Source organism: Centropristis striata, chromosome 7 (assembly GCF_030273125.1).
Source record: "Centropristis striata isolate RG_2023a ecotype Rhode Island chromosome 7, C.striata_1.0, whole genome shotgun sequence".
Classification (NCBI taxonomy): Eukaryota; Metazoa; Chordata; class Actinopteri; order Perciformes; family Serranidae; genus Centropristis; species Centropristis striata.
In genome coordinates, this window is record NC_081523.1 from 17921443 (window position 1) to 17943791 (window position 22349).

At 39.1% G+C, this 22349-nt stretch overlaps 1 protein-coding gene across 3 annotated transcripts in view; it reads left to right on the top strand.

Moving 5' to 3' along the window:
• ntrk2a (neurotrophic tyrosine kinase, receptor, type 2a) overlaps positions 1 to 22349 on the top strand; it is a 97021-nt gene that overhangs the window by 55212 nt on the left and 19460 nt on the right. For all 3 annotated transcript variants that reach the window (XM_059336329.1, XM_059336331.1, XM_059336330.1), the window contains one exon: positions 12388 to 12576. In XM_059336329.1, coding sequence (XP_059192312.1) covers positions 12388 to 12576 — 189 coding nt within the window. The remainder of the gene's footprint in view (positions 1 to 12387; positions 12577 to 22349) is intronic.

Sequence of the window (22349 nt, forward strand, 5' to 3'; positions counted from 1 at the left end):
ACGAGCATGAGGCAGATTGATATTATGTATATGTATGATATATTTTAAGTTAACTTTGGTCCAGTATTTCCTTGTATTCCAAAAGCTGAACACTTAACACAATTTTCATCTTTAACGTGTGATTTGGAAACCCAAGATTCGTCTTGACGATTAAACATAATAGAGGCAATAGCCTTCAGGAGCTATAACTTATTGTCCTTTAAAACGTTGTACTTCATATTATATAAACAGGATGCTAGGCTCATTTTAGCATTAAGTTACTTTGCTTCTTTTGCACATAATTGTACATATTTTATGTTTGTTTTAGATTTTATTGGAACTGTTATAGACATTTGAGCTAGAAATTGACAAAATGCTAACACTGGGAATTATGACAGTAAAGTATAATAGATTTTGAACTGGAATTGAATGTTATTATGTTTTATCTTTATTGTATTTGTCCTTTTTATTTCCTTTGTACATTCATATACACAATATTATTGTTTTATAATGAACAAGTGCCTGTTTTACCTTCAAGTGTTTGTGACGAACATTACCATACCTCACTTTTCACATGTCTCCCTCACCAGTTTCCCCCAACTAAAGCCTCAATTTAAAGAAAAAAACACATAAATAATTGCACAACGGCGACCTTTATACCTCTCCATCGTCAGGTTACAAATAACATGTCAAGTCATGTCATATTCAGCATAAATGCTAAGCTGAACAGAACAAACAGCTACATTTGGAGTGACAAGGACTTTATGGCTATCATCCTCTTCTGCAAACTGTGTGTTGTTGCATTAAAGCTGCGTTCAAGAGGCCGTTCTGTAATTGCTTAAAAGGCTCATTTGAAAAAGATATTTCCTTCTTCAGAAGAAAGGTTTTTTTTCTCCCTTTTCAATAAAAGAAATCATTTATTGGTGCCTCCTGTGTGTAAATGTGTCTTTTTCATCTGAAAGTCAAAGAGCTTTTAGGTGTGTGTCTATGTGTGTAGGTGCATATTTATTTTTTATACTGTTTTAAATGCAGGCAGCAACAATGTCTCACATCATCAGGGCTTTTTCTTTACTCCATGACCGTATGGATTTTCAACAGTCCCAGTGTCCCAGACTAATTACAGTACAAACCTCTCTTTTCTTTTATACTCACAGAGTTAGAAGTTTTAATACAGTGGGATCAGCTTGAACACTAAGTATTGATGGGTTTAGAGCAGCGCTGGAGAAAGAATTCAGATCCTTCCCTCGCCTAAAAGTAACAATAACATACTGCAAAATTACCTCATTACATGTAAATTTCCTGCATGGTAGAGTTACTGAAGCTTTATTCAGCCAGGGACCCCTTTGTGTATGTCTCTTGGAATAATCTGACATAGAAATGCATTAGACAAGTATTAAACACGCAAGAAAATATTTCAGAGTCTGAAAAGTTGTCCAGGAGGAAATCTGTACAATGTATTGAGTTAAGTATTATGTGAAATTAAAACTGCATGATGCCAGAAATGAGGCACGGCGTCTGAGAACTTTAAGATGTGTCATAAATCAGAGCAGAATGGGGCTTAAAGAGACACTTAAACAGAGAGAAAAGAGTAAATACAGGTATATTTAAACAAGAGAGTTTGAGAAAAATGTGTTTTTGAACATTTAAGCACATAAACATGTTCTAATAGAAACCCCAAAATACAAGTATGAACCTGAAAATGACCATAATATGTGAAGTATGGCATTCATACGCAACTAAAGTCAGGTTTGGGAACATAAGATGAAAAAGAAAGTTTGAGGTGTGATTCTGTTTTCTAAATATGTTCTAATTTGGGTACTTACTTATTTATTTAAAGCCTTTTTCTCCATATTGAACAGATGCCTGGTGCGACAGTATGATGGCCTGATATTAGAGAACCGGAAACACAAACAACTCACATTCCTTTTTCTCACTTCAATTCTGTTAAATGACACCTCCTTCCCTGCTTCTTCGTTTTCACATCTCTGACCACCTCGGAGTGCTTTCAGTGGGACGCATTGGTCTTCCAGTGTGTCATATGAGAAGGTGAATGTGGGATGAATATTAAAAATAGAAAAGATCAGACAGAGAGAGAGAGAGCGAGGAAGAGAGGAGGATGTGGGAAAAAAAACAAGATGACGTAAGAAAGCGGGGTGGTAGACACATGTATGGAGATGAGAGAGGAGATACATGACGCAGGGAGACAGAGAGAGGAGAGGAAATGTCTATTTTTACCGCTGGTTGGTACAGAGAAAGTGGAATGTGATAGGCCTCTGCATTAGGCCAAAGAGGAGGAGGATTTTTGGCTTGTACAGGCAGATTCATACGGACATTTACCAAACTGCAGCGTAGAGGAAATTCTACCCATCTACTGCATCCATCCAACTATTTCTTTGCCTTTTTTTCTTTCTTCACTCGTTTCCCTCTATTCGTGCCTCATCCTGTATCTTCTTTGTCTCCATTTCCAAAAGTTTGCTGTTTTATATACAACTTTTTGACATTGCTTTCCTTCTTTTTCTCCTTCTTTGAAAATAATTAGACATTTATTTCAAAGCTATTTAACATAAAAAATTGCCATTTTCCATTCAGAGGTTAATTGATTAATCGATCAGATTTTTTCAAAATAAATGGCAATCAAATAATCAAATTTTTCCAGCAAAAACAGTGAAACAAAGGCCAAACATTCTCTTCAGAGGATTTGCTGCTTTTTTTGGTCTTATATTATTGAAAAATGTATAATTTGTGGGGTTTTTGGACTGTAGGTGAAACAAAACAAGATATTTTAACCCTCTTAAAATCAGATTTTTCAGTTCAATTATCCGTTTGTTGCAGCCTGTATTGTGTTGCATAGCCACAGCTACCTCCACAGTGCTGCAGTGCAGCTGCTTTGAGTGACAGGTGGGTGACCTCACAGGTTGCCAGCTGCTGCATTCAGCCCACATCAGCTCACCCATACACCACCTTTTCAACTTTTTAAAGGTGATATGAGAGATTATCAATGTCAGTTTGATAAAAATCTCTAAAGTCTCTGAAGCCTCTGTGTCATCAGGACTGTGTGGGTGTGGTTTGATCAGATTTTATTTTTGACAGTAGCCTGGAAACATAAGCACAGAACCCCAACAATTGTCATCACATTTTGATTGCCGATCAGTGAATGGACATTGGTGGCATCCCTCTTTTCCAGCTGACCCTTGTATCATTTCAAACCAGTGAGAAGAAAAAAAAACGAAATCCCTCATGTGAAATAACTGTTGCAACTTTGACAGAAAGCTGCATGTAGGACATAATTGCACGGAGAAAAAAGCTGATAAGCGGGAAAAAAAGTTTTCAGACATTAAAAATCTCAAATCTAATTAGCATTTTTCTTCTTCCCCTGCGTTTTTTCAACTCAATTTATCTCACCCATCTGTCAGCTAGCCACTCAGCAAATCTGCAGCTCTTTACGCTCTTCTTCCCTCTCCTTCCCTTTCTGCCTGTCTCTCTCCCCCTGCATCCCTCCATCCCCCTTTTCCCTCCCGGATCGATAGATTACTTCCTGTGTTCAGCAGGGTGACAGCACAGTTTAGAGACCACGGAGTTCAGGTTACCAGTTATCTGTGAGTGTGTGTCTGTACGTATTGTGATGGGCTTAAGGGGTCACCGAGACCTTCGGGGTCAACAGTGGCAGCAGTCCTGTGTTTGCCCTGCAGCTGAGTGACTGCTCCACTGACTGCTCGGATAAAATGTCCTACAGAGGCAGAATAAGAGGGTTTACATGGAGGAATTTATTAAATCTAAAAGTAAACTTAGGATGTGGCAGCACAAGTTTACACAGTGAAACCTACAGAGACCAAACAAGAATTGAATGCTTGCCTTAGAGCTGGGCGATATATCAATATAAAAATATATTGATATATTTTAAATGTGATATGTAATTAGCGCATATCGCATATATTGATAGAGTTCAATTTTTTTTCTTTTATATATAAATGCTTCCCTTATTAGGGTTTGTCATATGTAGTTCTTCTGTAATGTTTGTTATTCTTTTCTCATATAAATATATTTCTTTCAGAAAAAGATTGGCCTATTTAATTTCATAGGCTATTTTTATTTAAGATTTTTTTTTATTTAAATGTGCACTTTATGGAGCTTCTCCACCTGTTGTTATACAGTATTTATGTTTACTTAAATAAATGGTTTTCAATAAACCTCTCACTTTGCTTAGCTCTAGCTTGCCTGTTCAATTTGTACTTTTGACAACTTACACGGGACATCTCGGCTATCCGCCACCACCTTCGGAGTGTGTCTGAACCCCATATTTCAGCCAATCTTGCGCTCTGACCTCACTGACGATACCGCCAATAAAGTAAGCTCAAGTCATGAAATCCACTATTATCTGCTAACAACTGCTCCTGCTGGTCCTCTCTGGGCCAAAGACAACCAAGCTGTTTTAACAGACTGACTGGCAGGCCCTGATGTTCTTAAATCCCATAATAGCCTCTCTACATCCATCGCCCTGGGCAACGTGCAACAGTAAATGGCTTCAGTTTGTCTGAGGTGTACCCAGAGAGCCTAAGAGAGATCAATACAGTCACTCACAGTCATCGTTTTAACTCAGCTCCAGTGTAGGCTCCTGCCATAAAACTCCTGCTCCACTCCACATCCCCAAACCCTCCAGCTCCCACAGCAACACCGGTGTCACAGCAGCGACTTAAAGAGCTAAAGAATCGACTGTCCACGTGGACATGTAGCACTGTGTGTGACTCACAGTCATTGTTGTGTGTATGTGTAGCTCCTGCACCTCTACCATTGTCCATTTTCCTTGCAAATATATTTGAGTTTCTGCCCCAGGGTTACATTATGACTGAATTACAGCCGATTTATTTCCCAGCACATATTTCTCTTCTAGACGTCCAAAACACTGCAACAACAAGATGGGTGTCCAAACATTTCAACACCTGTTTTTTTACACTACAGCACTTAAGTTTCTACCATCCCCTTGACGTTTAAAGTGGATGGATTTTCCTACTTTCTTGACAAGGTTGTATAACTACTGCAGGTGGAGGAAACACATCTGCTCAGTTTTACCAAGCGTCTAATTCACAGCACTCAACATAAACCTCTAATGAAGCAGGCCGAGTGGACTAGAGGTCATTAATTTTACAATGTCACTGTTCATGAGCTGTACCCTGATTGGATGGCAGTATTGCCCATCCTCCCTTGACAGAAACAGCTGTTCAACCAGAAACAGGGCCATTTGTTTTTTTCAGTACACAAACCTGACCAAGAGACTGACCTACAGTAGCAGCAGTCCTCAACTGCCCTGTTCAAATGGTGCTATGTGAGGAGGAGTTTCATGCAATTTGGATGTTATTTTCATAGTTTAGGTCATTATTCCAAGGGCCAAAACCAACACTGTGACCACCAAGTACATGCTAATGCTGATTGTTATTTTTTATCCACAATTTCTTTCTGTGAGTGTCAGAGTTTAGTTTCCATTAATTTACTAAGTACAAGTGATTTTTAGAGCTGTTGTAATGTCATCAGGAACCAATCCAAAGTGGCAAAGAGGCACATGAGTGTGAATTTGTCCTGGGTGGCACAAAACTGAGCTGAAAATGCATCTGCAGGTGTTAAACATGTTTCAACTTTCACACAAAATCCACAAGTGCTATTATTGTCAGTGTCCACAACACCACAAGACACACTGGAGACAGTGATAACATATAATCTGTCCATTGATTTTCATATGAACAAGCAGATTATTCGAAACAGCCTGACTAAATTGATCTACTTGTTCATGTATAACTGGCAACATGGTTCCTACATGCAGCTTGGCAATAAATCCCAATTTGAACGACAACAGTGACACCAAAAAAGTTGGGATGCTGTGTTTGTAAAACAGAATGCATCAAAATGATCAGTTTACATTAAATATAGTCTTTGTTTCAATTATGTCAAAAAGGATTAGCAAATTATTGCATTCTGGGGTTTTTTATGTTTTAGACAACATCTCAACTTTTCTTGGAACTGGGGTTGTAGAAACCTCTATCCTACAGTTACTACTTTTGTTTCACCATCTAGCTACTGTAAAGTAATTTGTTGAGTTGCCTCTTAGTCAAATGCCCTCTGGTTAGCAGTGATGCAGCGTATACAGTATGTCAAGGGCTTTTATTGCGAATGGTAAGAATTGAAGGAGTGAAGCTGTATAATGTGCTGCCATTGACAGTGTGGGAGACCATAAACAGTTCAGACTACTGAGGTTCTGTGTTGTTTTTTCAGGCACTGTACTGGAAAGCCAGTCTTCATCTTCCTGGGAGATCAGATCCGCTGGCAAACAGAATTGCGTAGTAAAAGCAAGGTTTTTAGGGAACCAATCTAAATGTCGATAGTGTCATTATTCTATAGCCATTACATTCTGCAATCAACATTTACTTTATAATGATGAGTTAAAGCACACATCTTGTCTATTCCCTCTTTAAAAACAATGGCATAATTGGTGTTTTTAGCACTCATCGTCCTGCCACCCACCTCTCAGTCATGACCTGAACTTTAAAAACAAGGCAATGTATTTTATTGACTGTTAACCGGCGGCTCTCCCCGCCAGACTGCGAGCAGCTCCAGTCTCCACCAGTTTAAACATCGGTTCCATGTCTATTAACAGTGTTGGGTCGTGACCTGACCCCACTTATACCTTCACCTCTCCCGTCCATCTCTCTCTTCCTCCCTCCACCTCCCAGCTCTGCATCTTTTCATCCCCCTTTTACTAAGTCACTCCCTGTGGACCCTGTGCCACCTCTTACACACACACACACATACATGTGTGCACGCAGGCTCTTGTTGCCCCTCAGCTTAACGGTATTTATAACGATCTGACCCTGGGACCTCTCTGCGTTAATGATCTTCAGCCCCTCCCAACACAAACACACAAACACACACACACACACTGACAGACAATAACCTGCGCTCTCATGTGCAGCATTTTTTTCTTCTTCCCTTTGTTACTTTGAGATAATCTCAGAGTGGTAAACATTGCAGATAATTAAACCGCACAAAACTAACATTTCTTGAATGCAGAATTTCTCCAGTGAGAGACATTTGTAAACCCTGTCCTCTCTGAGCAGCCTGTTGTTTAGGACCGTCGGCTTTAACAACGCAGAATGGCTGACTGCCATCTAGCAATGCTGATATGGACTCTACAGTAATAACGGTTAGTAGCAGCTGTCAGCTATAGCACAACAATTCAGCTTTCTACTGTGTCCTGAATGAAAACAAAAACAATTAACTCAACATCTGGTTATTTGCAAGTTTTCAGAGAAACTACATTTACCGTTATGAGTATTTTTATCTTCATTCGAGGCCCAAAAAATGATTTAAATAAAATTATCTGGAAAATCTGCATTCTCACAAAGCTTAAAACTAGGGCTGCACAATTGACTGCAATTAACCACAATTTTATGAAATTACAGTTTGGACTTGATCCATATCCAAATCAGAATATTTGTTAAATGCAAAATATCTGTCTATAATAAATATCTATCTCTTCAGAGTGGAAGAAAAGTGTTTGGTACTGATCCTAGCTAAAATAAATAAATACAATTAAAATTAAAATAATTATGCAAAAATGACTATTCAATAATCATGATTCATTTGCAATTTAAAAAATAATCACGATTAGGGTTTTTTGCAAATAATGCATCAAGACTCAATTTTTTTGTTTGTTTTTTGTTGTTGACAAAAATCTTTATTTTTCCCTTTTTCCCTCTTTCTGCCTAGAAAATAGACTACATGAATAAATAAGGCTACACCATATAAAACAAACAAAAAATAATAATATTGGGTCAAAGCAAAAACATTCACCCTGCAGCTTGTTTGGTATTCATCTTCACCCTTCACCACTCTTTGGGGTCCATTCATTCAACGTGACACATTAGCATACAAGAAGTCAGATCCTGGACATGGAGAGATGCTGCTGGAAGACATCACAGCTCAACACACACATAAACACACACACATGCATACACTGAGAGCACATACTATAAGCGTGCACATCCCTGCACACCAAAAAAAACAAACGATTGTGCTCTCACTCTCATTCTTTTTCTCTCTCAAGGCCTTTTCAATCCTCACATGAGTCACCAACACACACACACACACACACACACACACACACACACACACACACACACACACCGTTACAAACAAACTCTCTCAGTTTCTCCCTCTCAATCAAGCCCTGTCAGCAGCACTAGAGCCTGATATGAGGCCAGGGACAGAGGAAATGAACGATGTCAACCAGTGTTATAATTCAGCAGAACCGACCACATGAGAGGGAATACATCTACTGTATTTTGTGCTCATGGGAAATCAATCTCAACTCATAATACAATGTTTACAGGCGTATGCTCGTGTTTTGAAGAGGGCTGGAGAAGATGTGCACTTACTCCCTCTGTGTGTGTGTGTGTGTGTGTGTGTGTGTTTAATTCTTTCCTGTCTGCAATCAGACCCATGCTCTAACTTGTCCCTAGTGTTGTTTTTCTTTCTGACACACGGTGAAGAGCTGGTGAAAGACCAGGACTAAATGGAAGCATCCAATTATGCTCTTTTAGAAATCCTTATACACGCACGCACGCACACCAACAGAAACACAAACACACACATGCACAGCGCACGCGCGCACACACACACACACACACACACACACACCTAAATCAGTGAAGAAGGCATAAATGAGTTAGAAGCATGAAATAGACAATCACTCACAAGCTTTTATTACAGTACTTGTAGGACAATGCACTGAAAAGCAGCAATTTGCTAACCCCTCCGCTCACCTAAGTGAGTAAGATAATTTATAAGCGTCGCCGATTAGTACGTTATTTTTTGTGCATTCACTTTCGAAGCTCTTTCTCCTGTGATTTTATCATCTGCTGAGAGTCATTTCAAAGGGACATGATGATGACAGAACGACAGACAAGTTGATGGTTGATAATTGATCGGAAAAAAAAGAAAGAAATGGAGTGGAAAAAGTCGTAGGAGTCGCCACCCTGCATCCATTTAAACTGTAGCCCACTGGGACTGTGGAAATGTCACCACTTTGGCAATTGTTTCTCATCTGTGTAGCCTTGCCAACTTGTTTGCTATCAGAGAAGAAACACACTCATACACTCTTTCATGTAGAAACACAAAGCTGGTTGTGTAATTTGCAACATGTTCTTTCTATGTTGCATTTAACATCTTGCAAAATTGATACAGCATAGTTTAGCAATATTCTGTGCAGCAATATTGTTTAGATGCAGGGACGTCAAGTATTGATCTTTATTAATCTTAGTTATGTGAATTTCTATGACAGTTTTGGTTTGTCTGCCTGCTTGATATTAAAAAACTGAATCAAGATGAACAGACTGAAAACTCATTGGGCAAAACAGGTGTTGACAAAGTTTAAGAGGTAATAAATCGTAATATGTCGCAATATCAGCATTATACTCAACATACCACAAAATCACAATATTATCAGGTTGTGAATATCTCTTCTATCTAATCTTATGCCCTGAAAAATGTCTACTTCTGCTCTGAGGGCTGTGTGTAACACAGTCAATGTTTTTCCAGATTTAACCACAAAAACTACTAAACTAGGGAAAATCCTGAGGTTCAAATAAGTACCTAATAGAGTTTCATCGTCATAGCTACAATAAAAAACATGTGGTTAACTTTATGGAGCGATTGTGGTCATGCTCATGAAACCAATGTTGACTTTGGAGGAAAATGGAAAATAAACAGCCACCTCCTGAGTTACAGTCCAATGTCTTGTTGACCCATCCATCCATCAAGACAGGAGGAACAATTATAGCAATCAGTAATGCTTTCAATATGCACACAGGCCTGAAGATATCGTTTATTAAGGAACATATCTTTTAATGTTGCATGTAAGGGGTAAAAGGTGACAGAAGGCGACACAGTTATGTTGTAAAGTATTTAGTGACTTTTTTTCTGTGTGGGAGTGTTTCTCCATATGTGTGAGAGAGTGAGCCTCGATGTGTGCCAGTATACACTTGCAAAAGTAGCTGCTATTTAGTGCTAAATTGTTTGCGTTGGCACCCAACCTAAAGACATAGAAATTGAGGTGCAATGTCATGGAGGTGTACTGTAACTGACAAACTTGTGAAGACGGAATCAGTCTTAATTAGAAACTAATAACACCTCCCTTCTGTTGCCAAAACAAACCATTTTTCTGTAAAAGGGTTGGGCTCTGTGTCTGACTCATTCAATCCCACCAGTTTTCAGAGCTATACTTCATGTAGTTGTTGCATTTTTGCTTTAAAAAACGCCCCTGCGCAACATGAATTTTAATATCCAGTGTTTTATAACTTGGACTGAAAATGACAGAAATCTGAGTTAGAAAAGCTGATTCTCCGGAGAGGTTTTCACCAGATAATAGCAGTAGAACAACTGAGAACCCTGATTCTGAAATTTCCAACTTCTTGGTTTTTACTCCTCCAAGTTCCTAGATTACTGGCATTTGTCTTTTTGAGGGCATACATTAATTCCCCTGGTTACCAGCGGTCTTTGTAGAAATAGTCTTTCATCGCCCTCTTTCCTTGACTTCATCATTAAATGCTGCAGAGCCTGACCTAAAAAAATAACCCAACATTCAAACATGAAAACAACTCTTGACTCGGGTAGGCAAAATCTGAGTTTTCAGGGTTGGAAAATTTCCATGGGAATGAACAGGATTTTATAGGAATTACCGGGAATTTATGGGAATAAACAGGGAATTTACAAAATTGAAGGTTGGCCCTTAACAGGGAACTTTAATATAGTTGGGGAAAATATATTTGAGCATAATCTCTACTAACACAACCAGATTTCATGCAAGTACACTATCTGCTATTCCTCAATTACAAGCACATAGCACACTGCTTACTGCAGGGCTGCTGAGGCCACGCCCCCTACTGAGACCACTACCCCCTACATGCACTGTTCATTCCTCCATCACATGTTCAATTCATTAACATGTTGAATGGGATGTTTTTGGAGGGAGAGGGGCTCATTTCATTTAACATTTTGAATGGAACTTCGTATGGGTGGGGTCGTAATAGTAATATTTAACTCAACATTCATGTTTGTTTTTGTTGTTCAATGAAAGAATTGATTGTTCAATAAAATTATTAAAAATTGATAAAGTTCTGCTTACAAATAAATCTGTTGAAATGTCATGTTTTATTGTTTTGAATATTTCCAAAATTCCCCAGCTAAACTTCCCATGGGAAGTTTATGGAAATTTCCACCTATTAACCCTACTGTTGCCAAGGGGTGGACAAAGTACCTAGTGCTATACTACAGACCTGACCCTCTAATGGGACAGTTAGAGGGTTCATCACTCATTTTCATTTTCCACTCGTGGAACTTTGCATCGGTCATCTAGCATTCAAACAAGATGACCGAGTCAGCACTGTGGGAACTGCTGCCTGCTCATACACAAACTCTACAAACAGTAACATACTGTGGTTCGAACTTTTTCGGCCCGAACCACAGCACCTTTTGCTAACGCCGCAGACTACAGTTTGAAGTCTCCAGGCAGAATTTGTAAACTTGTGAACTTTGACTCCACATTAACTCAAATCAAATTGACATATGTATCTACAATCTACTTTACATGCTAACTCTGCTGCTGAGTCACACAATCACCACAGAGGAAATTTACTGCAACAACCCCAACAGTTGTTGGCCAGTGCAATGGGGCTCATGTGGTCAGCCTTCCTCCAACTCCTACATTGTGAGAAATTTAAAGACTACATAGAATAAATGGATGTGTGGACTGAAAGCAGCCCTGTATTAAGACATAGGAGATGGGAAATAAGATCCAGTTGGTTCAGCTTAGTTGAGTAAAAGACCCAGAGTTTGATGGCTTATGAGCACTTTAGTTTGTTAAATTATGAAGAACTTTAGTGCTCTGGATAGTTATACAGTGGCAACTATCTGATGACACAGCAATCACCGGGTGAACAGCAAAAATTCAACGTCACATGGAATGTGCGTTGGCCAACACAGTGTCATGTTGAATATCATTTCAAAGATGAGCAAAGTCTCTTTACTTGGGGGGTTATTAGTGTTGCTAGAAACACATGAATACAAATTTTACTGTTCATTTTTCTTGCTGATCCGCTCAAGTTATGAGATATAACTATAACTCTTTCTCCTTCTCTTAGATGTCTTTTGTGATCAATAATAACAGCTTAACCTCCCCACTTTATGATCTCATCTCCTCAATCTCTGCTAATAACAGCTTAACAACTTAATTAATTCTCTTGTGTCCTTATACTATTAGCACGGCTGCCATGTGTACTAAAGTGTTGTTCCGTCTCACATGCAGGAAGCTCATTGTAAAGATAAGATAAACAAACTGAACACCCTCTCTCTCCGCTCTCTCAGGACCATCTTCGGTGATCAGTAACGATGATGACTCAGCCTCTCCTCTTCACCACGTCTCCAATGGCAGTAACACTCCTTCTTCCTCAGAGATGGGCCCTGACGCGGTAATCATCGGCATGACCAAGATCCCGGTGATAGAAAACCCTCAGTACTTCAGGAGCACAAACAGCCTGCTCAAAACTGACACATGTGAGTAAAAACCTCATTTATCTTTAACCTGCACTCTAAACGCACGGTGTAAAAATGTTTATCACTCCATTATGAGCGATACTACCCAAATATTCAAGTGTAACTGTCTTTGTGTGATACACAGAGGTTACCATGGCAACATTGTGACTGCTGTCATGGCAATGACCTTGGAGCTGCTGATGATAAGCTGTCAATTCTGAGGGAGATAGAAAGTCTATTTATATGCAAGTGTGTGTGTGTGCGCCTCAGCATGTTGAGCACAAATCCATTAATAAATTTGAGACGTCCATTTGTGACTCATACACATATATTACCAGAGCCGTAGGAAGCAAAACATATAAGACTCTATTACCCCTTTTCCACCAAGGCAGTTGGAGGGCCGATTCCCATTTTGACAGCCAAAGAATCAGCTCTCGGCCAAGATAACTGGTTCTAGAGAGGCACCAACTCTCGAACCATGAACCGCTTACATCAGGGGCTGAGGGCGAGTTTTTGGTGACCAACAATTTGCCATGGGGTCTATTGAGAATTTGCCTCTAGGATTTTTTCATTGGATTTTTGATCACTGCAGAAAATAAGCTCTGTGGCAAACACATGTTTCTGATGCTGACACATTTTTTTCACATTTATGATGTTAGAAGCATTGATGCAGCCAACAAAAGTAAAAAGTTAACGTTATGCTTCAGCACAGTCGCAGGACTTGAACGTCACTACTGTTACACTTCAGACAATCGCTGACAGGCTAACCAGCGGTTTTGACAAGCTAGCGAAACCGTAGCCTAATAAATTGTGTATTAACCTAATCTACAAGAGTTTGAAGGAGCACTGAAGAACATGACTAGAGGCTGTGAGGCGTACTAGTGAGAGAGTTCCCGTCCGTGTCCGGCATGATAATGTTTAATGTCCCCGACAACCACTGTAGTCTCCTTTAGCCACTTGTTAGCAACCTCCTTTTTAAGGACATGTAAAAACTTCAATATTCACAAGTGGAGGTATTTACAAACTTATTTTATGTCATACAACATAACATGAACATCTCTTGAGGTTGTGTTAACCACAGACCTTATTTCAAGCATCTTAGCAAAAACCCATTCAAAGTCCTCATTGAGTTTGAGAGGTTAAACTTCATGTTGCCTGAAAGATGCTAACTTACTTTGTGGTTGAAGAACTAATTCCTGTGGTGCCCTGTATGATCCATACAGGCGAGCATTAGCGGGCTAGCGTTAGTGAGCTAAGACGTGTATAGTGGCGCAATGATGTGGCACTCTAGCCTGTGGAAAAGCAAACAGGTTCTGAGAAGCACCAGCACTAGCACTAGAACTAGAACTAGGTTCGTGTTGGTCGAAAAAGGGGTAAATGTAGGTAGAAGAAGTTTTTTGTGTAATTTTTAGGGATGGGAAGAAACCTGCCAACTTGAGCTTCTATAATGTTAGCGATCAATTAATCGATTAATCGCTGTATGCATACATGGGCAAAATTAAATATATATATACAGTACTATGCAAAAGCCTGTTTGATAACGGGTGCTTTTATTTTGAAAGGACAAAAAGAGACTTCCTGTCGATCGTAAAACTAACTCAAGTGAGATTAAACTGTAAAGATAACGTCAAGGAGTTCAATGTTTCATATTTAAGCCCCTGAAGAGGCACGAGGTTAGTTTTCACATTAATCTTGCATATTTAAGTGTGTTTTGTGTTTAAATAAGTTTTGAATAAAATTAGACTCAGTAATTCATATCAGCAAGGTTTGATAGCCTACATTAAGCTAGTTTTACTCAAATTAATACTCTTGTATGTCTCTGTGTTTTATAATTGTTATTGGAACTTTTAGTTTGCAAACTGTAGCTTTATCCAACTTAATTCACAGCTCATGGGCTTAATGACCTACGGCCGCAGAACTGAGCGCTCGGCCTTGTTTCAGTTCAGTGAGTACTGATAAAATTTAAAAATACACACAGATCGATTAAAAATTCCACGTAATCGATCAAATTCTTAACAACCATTAATTGATCGATTAATTATTCCAAACCCTAGTAATTTTTCTTTTGAGAGTGACCAGCTCCCAATTAAACTAGAAACAGCACGACATGTACACAGCACAAACTCAACAACGCAAGAAACAAAAAGGCAAAGAGAGAGTGGTCAAAGAAAGTGGGAAGGAGAACAAGACAAACAGAAATAGAAGAAAAGAGAAACATGAGGAGGACAGAAGGAGACAGAGAGAGAGCAACAGTCAAACAGACAGACAGAGAGCACATAAGGATATTGACCTGGTCCATCAACGTGACATTAGAAATATTGGCAAGTAATAAAAGCTTCTCCAGGCTTTGGCCTTGTGTCGTGGTAAATTATGGAACAGCGTGTGTGTGTGTGTGTGCTCTTTTTTTTGAGGGCAAGGTTGAAAAAGATATAATGGGGGGGATTGGAGGTTGACCTCCTCAGTCCTGTGGTATAACTAAAAAATCCTGGGATTTACAGCCTAAAGACAAGAATGAAAGCAATGAAGATCACTGAAAGGCAATACGGTACTGCTGCGTATGTGTATGTGCCTGCGTGTGTTTTTAATATATTACAGCCATTACAACTATTATTCTGTACGCTTCTTTGACTCGCAGACAGGCGCATAAATACTAAAAAGTATCTGACCGATTATTTGGCGCTCTGCCTTTTCCAACCCGGGCAACAGCCTTTGATGGAGACAGTTTGGCAAAGTGGCAGTAGGTTGCATGCCAGGAACTGAACTCTTTTTAAAACATTGGCCTTAACCAGCTTGTGGCCTGCAATATTGAATATGCGCTCCTATTTAAATTATGGCACAGGCTTCTTCCTGGCATCAATAAAGCAACAATTACTCTGCAGAGATGATGGATCCTTGTGTAATTACGGGAACTCTTAGCCGTGTTGCAAAGCTTCAGTTGTGCAGCTTACCTCTGAAGTGAACAGCTCATTAACAATAATAACATCAGAGCAAGCAACTCAGTTGGCGAGCGTGTCACACGCATTATCAAAGTAAAACAACCATTTACCTCCATAGGAACTGCTGCTGTGTTTATGTCTAACTGCACATATACAGCATATTAGAGATTATTGCAGCATAATAAAGCAGGACTGTAGGGAGGATTTTATTAGTACTGAAATCATGGATTTAATTCCCACCAACAAGCCCACCCAGAAACCAAAATAACTTTCCGGTATTTGGAAATTCTGAAGTAAATAGCTACATTTTATTTTCCACACATAAACTTCTTAATGTTGTGTTTATTATTTTGTTGGCCTTAAAGGAATAGTTGGATAATAGTTAAATGGAAAGATTGATATTACTCTCATGTCTGCAAGCTAAATATGAAGCAACAGCCAGTTAGTTTAGCTTAGCTTAAAGACTGAAAACAGAAGGAAATTGCTAGCCCGGCTCTGTCCAAAGGTAACAAAATCTGCCTACCTGCACCTCTAAAACTGAAATAACTAATGTGTTACTGGTGAAACTAGGGCGATAACTGCATCGCCACAACACCACAGTCACATGCTGCTATGATGCATGGTGATGAGGTCATCATTAGGGTCAGTCAGCGCTCCTTGGAACGGTAAACCAGTACGGTTAGTCTCCTCCACTCCAAACCCACTCAGCTAACCCCCTTCACTTTTTCAGCAGTTGGATAATAAAAGAGGATATTTGTTCTCAGAAGCTGCAGCCTTTATGTTAAGTAACATACTGTAACTTGTATTGTACATCTCGACTGACAAGTTAGTGCTAAACTTTTCCTCTGCTCCACCCATATTCACAGACGCAGTCACTTTTTGCCACTTGCTCTCTCTTGTTCAACCATGAGGGGTGTGGCTTGGTCATGTCAAACCAGGACTGTGTATGAACCTAGAATAGACCTAGCAGACCATGAGGAGATTTTTGCTGAATCTGACAAAAAATGAATTGGATTAGAATCATCGACTCAGCCTTTACCTATTGCACGAAGCAGAATACTAATACTTCCCAAAATGTCAAAGTACTTAATTTAAACCTACTGAGCCTCAGAATATAGGGATTTGCTTATAAAACACTTGTGTAATGCATTCTAGGTTTTTAAAAAGTCAGAAAGAAAATACAGAGGGCTTGACCTCAGCAGTCACTAAAGGAGAGATTTCCTCTTCTTTGTTATGTTACCCATTCCTCTTGGCTTTATCTATAATATATCTCAATGTTTCCACTGTTTCCATCCCAGCAGATCTTGGGATGGGGTTTGTATTATGTTGTATCCAGGGAATGAGGATTAACATTGTTCTGGAAAATGTTATCCACCAGTCAACATGTGCATACAGTACTTGAAAACACCCATTTAGAGAGAGAGAGAGAGAGACACACACACACACACACACACACACACACACACACACACTTTAGGAAAAATTAGGTCACAATTAGCTACACCTCCTGATAGGAGGGCATACAGTTGGGAGCGGTGGCTGACTAGAAGAAGGTGTAGTGAAAAGGGAAAGGAAAAATTAGAGTCATGACATTAACTGCATGAGGAATGTGAGGGAGAAAAGGTTTGAAGTCTCTGTCGGTCCTGTTTTCAAAGCATCTGTCAAACATTGTTGTGCCTTTGACCTATCATATTGCTTGGTTCAAGCTACCAGACACACAATTTCCAAACTGTTTTATGTCAGATTTCAGGGTCATGGAAAGATTTGGGGGAAGGAGGAAGGGAAGAAGAGGCAGATGGGAAAAGGAGGAATAATTACGTCCCAAGACATTAATTTCTTTGGCTGTTTATAAGATGCTGATTAAGGAGGATAGGTGTGAGAGGTGGCTCTATCGGGAGGTGGGGAGAGATCGGGGGACAGATGGAAAAATATGGGAGAGGAGGTGTATGATGGGAATTATTATTCCTCTTGATATTAATGTTGTAAGCGCCATCATAAACAAGAAATGGAAAACAGAGTGACGGAATGGAGGAAAAGCATGTGCCTGGTTGTTAATGTTTAGAGGATGATGATTAAAAAGTGATAGGTTTAGCAGATGAGGAGAGCAGCAATGGGGAGAAAAAATGATGGAGCAGCGGGATGCTAAATAAGGAAAGTGAGAGTAAGATAATGAGACTGGATGGAGGGATGCTAAATGAGGGAAAATTAGTGAATACGATAAGCATGGAAAGCGGGTACTAATTAAGAAAAACATCAGAGAGTAAGAGTGTAAAGTTTGGTAAATGGGGAATAATATTTCTGTAGATCTTAATTAAGGATACTGATTAAAAAGAGGGGTGATGTGTTGTACTGCACAAAGAGATACAGTTTAATAATGAATGCAGGGGGGCAGAAAGAGTGTAAAATTGGCAAAGGCAGACAGCTGGAAAGCAGAATTCATGAGTGATATCAGGCCATAAAAAATAAAACAACATCATTTTCAAAGTTCTTGATTGCTATGCGCAGCAATTATAAGAAAGTCTTGAATATATGAATGCAAAATTAGTTGCAGTGACACGTTATAAATCTAACAATAAAGACAAGTTTAAAAAAAACTGCAGGAAAAGCTGTGAGAGAAACACCAAATCTTCCTGCCACAGAAAGAAAAGCAAAAGGGGAAGCACTGGTCTGCACACATCAATTTATTTGCTATTTGAGGGTGTTAATTAAGGAGAAGTGGTGCGAGGCGTTTTCATGGGTGAACGCTTATTATACAACCGCAGTAGGAAATGGTGCGGTGAGGTAATTAGCTGGTTAAATAGTGGGTAGTAGGCTTGTGGGGATATGGTTTATTGTGTGCTGCTGCTGCACAGGGAGTTGTGGGAGTACTGAGATCTGTGACCTGCTACTGTTGTTTTTGAACTGAAGACAATTATGTCATGAGGAATAGGCCATAGATGTGAAACATGTTTACATAAAAACATAGTGAGACCGCTGCACCCTTTCTTCTTTAAACATTATGCTTATATCATACTAATTTGCACATATCAGAAAATTGTTTAATGATGAGGCATTTCATTTTTCCCCCTACAATAAAGGTTGTCAGAATTTTTTTTTTTTTTCTCAATATCACTACCAAGTCCTAGGCAAACAAAACAGGATAATTTTTTCTTGCATAGTGCTGCTTGCTCGTGCTTTCACCTCAAGTCACAAGACGCTTTGTTGCTGGAGAGAACTCAGCTACAGGTTGAGGAGCACTTGATTTTCTTCCCTGTTGTTTTATGTATGCAGCCTTGGGTTTAAAATCTAATTGTAGATCTGTTTTTCTTTATGCCTCAGCACTTTCAATACAATCAAGTGTATAATTCCCAGAGATTTAAACACATTATCAATAAAGTATTTCATCATTTACAATATCTGCTCTTTGGCTGGCTGGAAAGAGTACAAGAATATTTTATCCAAGAACAAGTAAAAGTACTTGTGTAACAATCTACTTAGGTAAAAGTAAAAAGCAGGTAACTTCAAATAGACTCTGAGACTCTGAGAAAATATACTGAATATGGAATGCATTCGCATGTAAACATATACACAAAACACCACAGACCCTTAATGTCCAAACTAACAAGCCTGTTCCTATTTATAGAGGGCACTTTGCAATCTGTCACACTACTGATTATCAATTACACAAGAGCTTTCCTCAGTGTAACTTCATTAGAATTAACCAGGAAATAGATAAAAACTCAGACAATCGAACAAAAATGACTGAAAATATGTAAAAATAGCAGTGGACACCACAGTTGGTCCAATAAGCAATATTAAGCTACATAAATTACAAAAGCTGGCACTTGTTAAAGAATCAATAGCAGAATAAAACATGATAAAAAGACAGCACAGAGATGTTTCAGCAATAAATCCTCCACACAGCGCTGCAGCCCCAAACACACACATTAAAGCAAGGTTTACAGGTTGTCACACTGTTAAGTCATTTTTTGTCAAAATTGTTTTTTTTTCCTAAATCATCTCCTCATGACGCCGGCCACCTATGGTAAAATCGCCTACATCCTCAGTTGATCAGATCGTGTGATTTTACCCCTTTAAGATAATGGCCTATGCCAAGTGTGTGACTTAAGCGGATTTATTATGCCTAAGTCAAAATAAAATGTGACTTAGGCAATTTTTTGAACATGACTTTGTGACTTAAGCAAGATATGGTAACACTTTATTTTGAAGGTGTCTACATAAGAGTGACATGAGCGTGTCATAAACATGACATGGGATGTGTCATGAACATTAATAACACTTTGGAGTAACATTAATGCTCATTATACTTGTCATGTCATGTTTCTGACGGGCTTGTGTGACTCTTATGTAGACACCTTCAAAATAAAGTGTTACCATATCTTGCTTGAGTCACAGTGGCATGTTTAAAAAATTGCCGAAGACATTTATTTCTCTTAACTTACATAATTTACACACAGTGTTATTACTATGCCAATAGCCATCCTTTGTTACATCCTTTTGAATGAAATGATCAATAATTGTCATACGTTACACTTTTGGTGAATTTTTTGTGTTTCTTGCAAAACTTGAAAAAAAAATGAGTTATGCGATTATTTTAACAGGGTGACGAGGTCTAATGCACACATGCACGCAATGCTATTGACATTTCAACCATCACAACAAGTGTGCTGCTGAACTCACCTGTCTGCACGGCTCTGTGCGCCCACAGTCCAGTTTCTCTGCTCGTTCATTCCGGATGCTGGAGTTCACTCGGCCTTTCTGTTCCGCCCATAGGTCCCACTGTGCTCCTCATAGGTTACAGACATTGTTGAGCAGAATGAGGCTGCAGTCACACCAGGGGTTATTGCAGCTAAAAGCAGAAAGGCCTCGCTGAAGGTAAAGGTTCCTCACTGGACGCTGCTGGAGGATGCTAACATGAGCATGTTAGCATTCAACTAGCATATATCTGAGGGTGCGCTCGATTTTCACCCCGTAGCGTCCTCGCTAAAAGGTGCATTAAAACGGTGATTAATTAAGGTACATGAAGCTATCCATTCTTTTTTTGGTAATAGACTACTCCAGTCCTTCTGAACAGTTTTTCTTTGATTAATATTCTTGAATAAGATCCTGTTGCAAGACTACCCACAACTGTTTCTGGGTTCTCAGCAGACTCTTCAATCAACTGTTACCAGACAGTTTAGATTAGCTCTTTGCTATTAAACTTAACTCTGAGTCTGTTATACTCACACCTGTCCCCCACAAAACAAAGGCAGGTAGGAACTAAAAGTTCTCTCAGGCAATGGCGGCGAGAAATAGCAACGAAAATGCCTACATGTATGAATATGATAATGGACAGCCCCTAAGGTGCTTTTTTTAATGCACACAAGATAATAACTTGTGCAAGCTAGTTAATATTACATTTACATTTAGTCATTTAGCAGAAGCTTTTATCCAAAGCGACTTAAAGAAAAAGGGAAACAATCAAGATATATAATAATATAATATGATATAATAAAATCTATAATATAATAATATAATATTCTTGTGCACACAAGTTATGTATTACCTTATGGGAGTTGAAAGGCTCCATGGAATAAATATCGTATGTAATATAATCTGATCCTGCTTGTTTAAATAAGTCTGTTTCTTAGCAAAGTATAGTAGGTCTTCTGTTTCAACATATATTAGTATAGCAAACTTAAAGGCATAATTCACCCACAAATGAAAAATTATAATGCATCTCCAGCACTCAGCACCTCACAGCAAAACAATGTAGATTTATATATAGCACTACAGGGAAGAGAAAAAATATGTATTTTCGATTTGTGGTTGAACTGTAACTTAAAATGTAATGTGTACAATAACTAAGTTTACACTAACTATTTAGCTATTTATCCTTTGAATTTTTGCATCCTGCACACCTCCTGACACTCATGTGAACATTTTCATTTAAAGCATGTAGGCTATCATTCAGTGTCAGCTGAGTGTCTCCCATATAACTGAATGGGTCTTTCAGTCCCTCGGCCTCCCTCCCTGCTGCCCTGAGACTCCTTCGCCAGGAGAGAGTGGACAGCAGCTATCAGGGATAGACAATTATTCTGCCAGCAGCAGGGAGAGAAGGGCAAGGACTACTTGGTGCACTAGCAATCTGATAATTGTTTGATTTGTGGTCTGATAAACAGTAAATTCATCAACCCAAACTAGTGAGTTTGACACATGCACTTTACTGCCCCTCTGATGCATGTTGTCACCATAAAAGCTAAAAACAAACAAGTTAAATGTCAACAGCAAACTGTTCAACGTCCATTCTTCTTTCACTCTATTTCCCCTCTCTGCAGACAAACCATGCAGCATCTTGCTGATTTATCACCTTTCTTTTGGTCCATTCTCACACAGTTTATCAGGACTTTTTAATGTGACTTTTGTTTTTGCTTTATCAGGGATGTGACTTGAAAATAGTAAAAGTACAACACTAGCCTAAAACGTCTCCTCTTGCCGTTGGGATACAATATGGCAAAGCAAATTAGTAGTATGTAGACACTATTTTGGGAGATAAAGTTGACATACTGTAATGTATGGTTACAAAACCTCTGCCACCACAATCTTACACTGAGAATTTGATGGGTTTTGAGATGTAGCTATTTCTCTCTTTCTCAGTCTCTCTCTCTCTCTTTCTCTCTCTCTCTCTCTCTCTCTCTCTCTCTCTCTCTCTCTCTCTCTCTCTCTCTCTCTCTCTCTCTCTCTCTCTCTCTGTGTCTGTACAATATTGGGTTATGGTGGACGTCAGTAGCTCACAGTGTAGATCGATGCAGCTTCTGAGAGTCAGGCTGGGCTTTAATGTGATATTCTGAGTGGACAGCTTTTCTTCAAATGCACCTC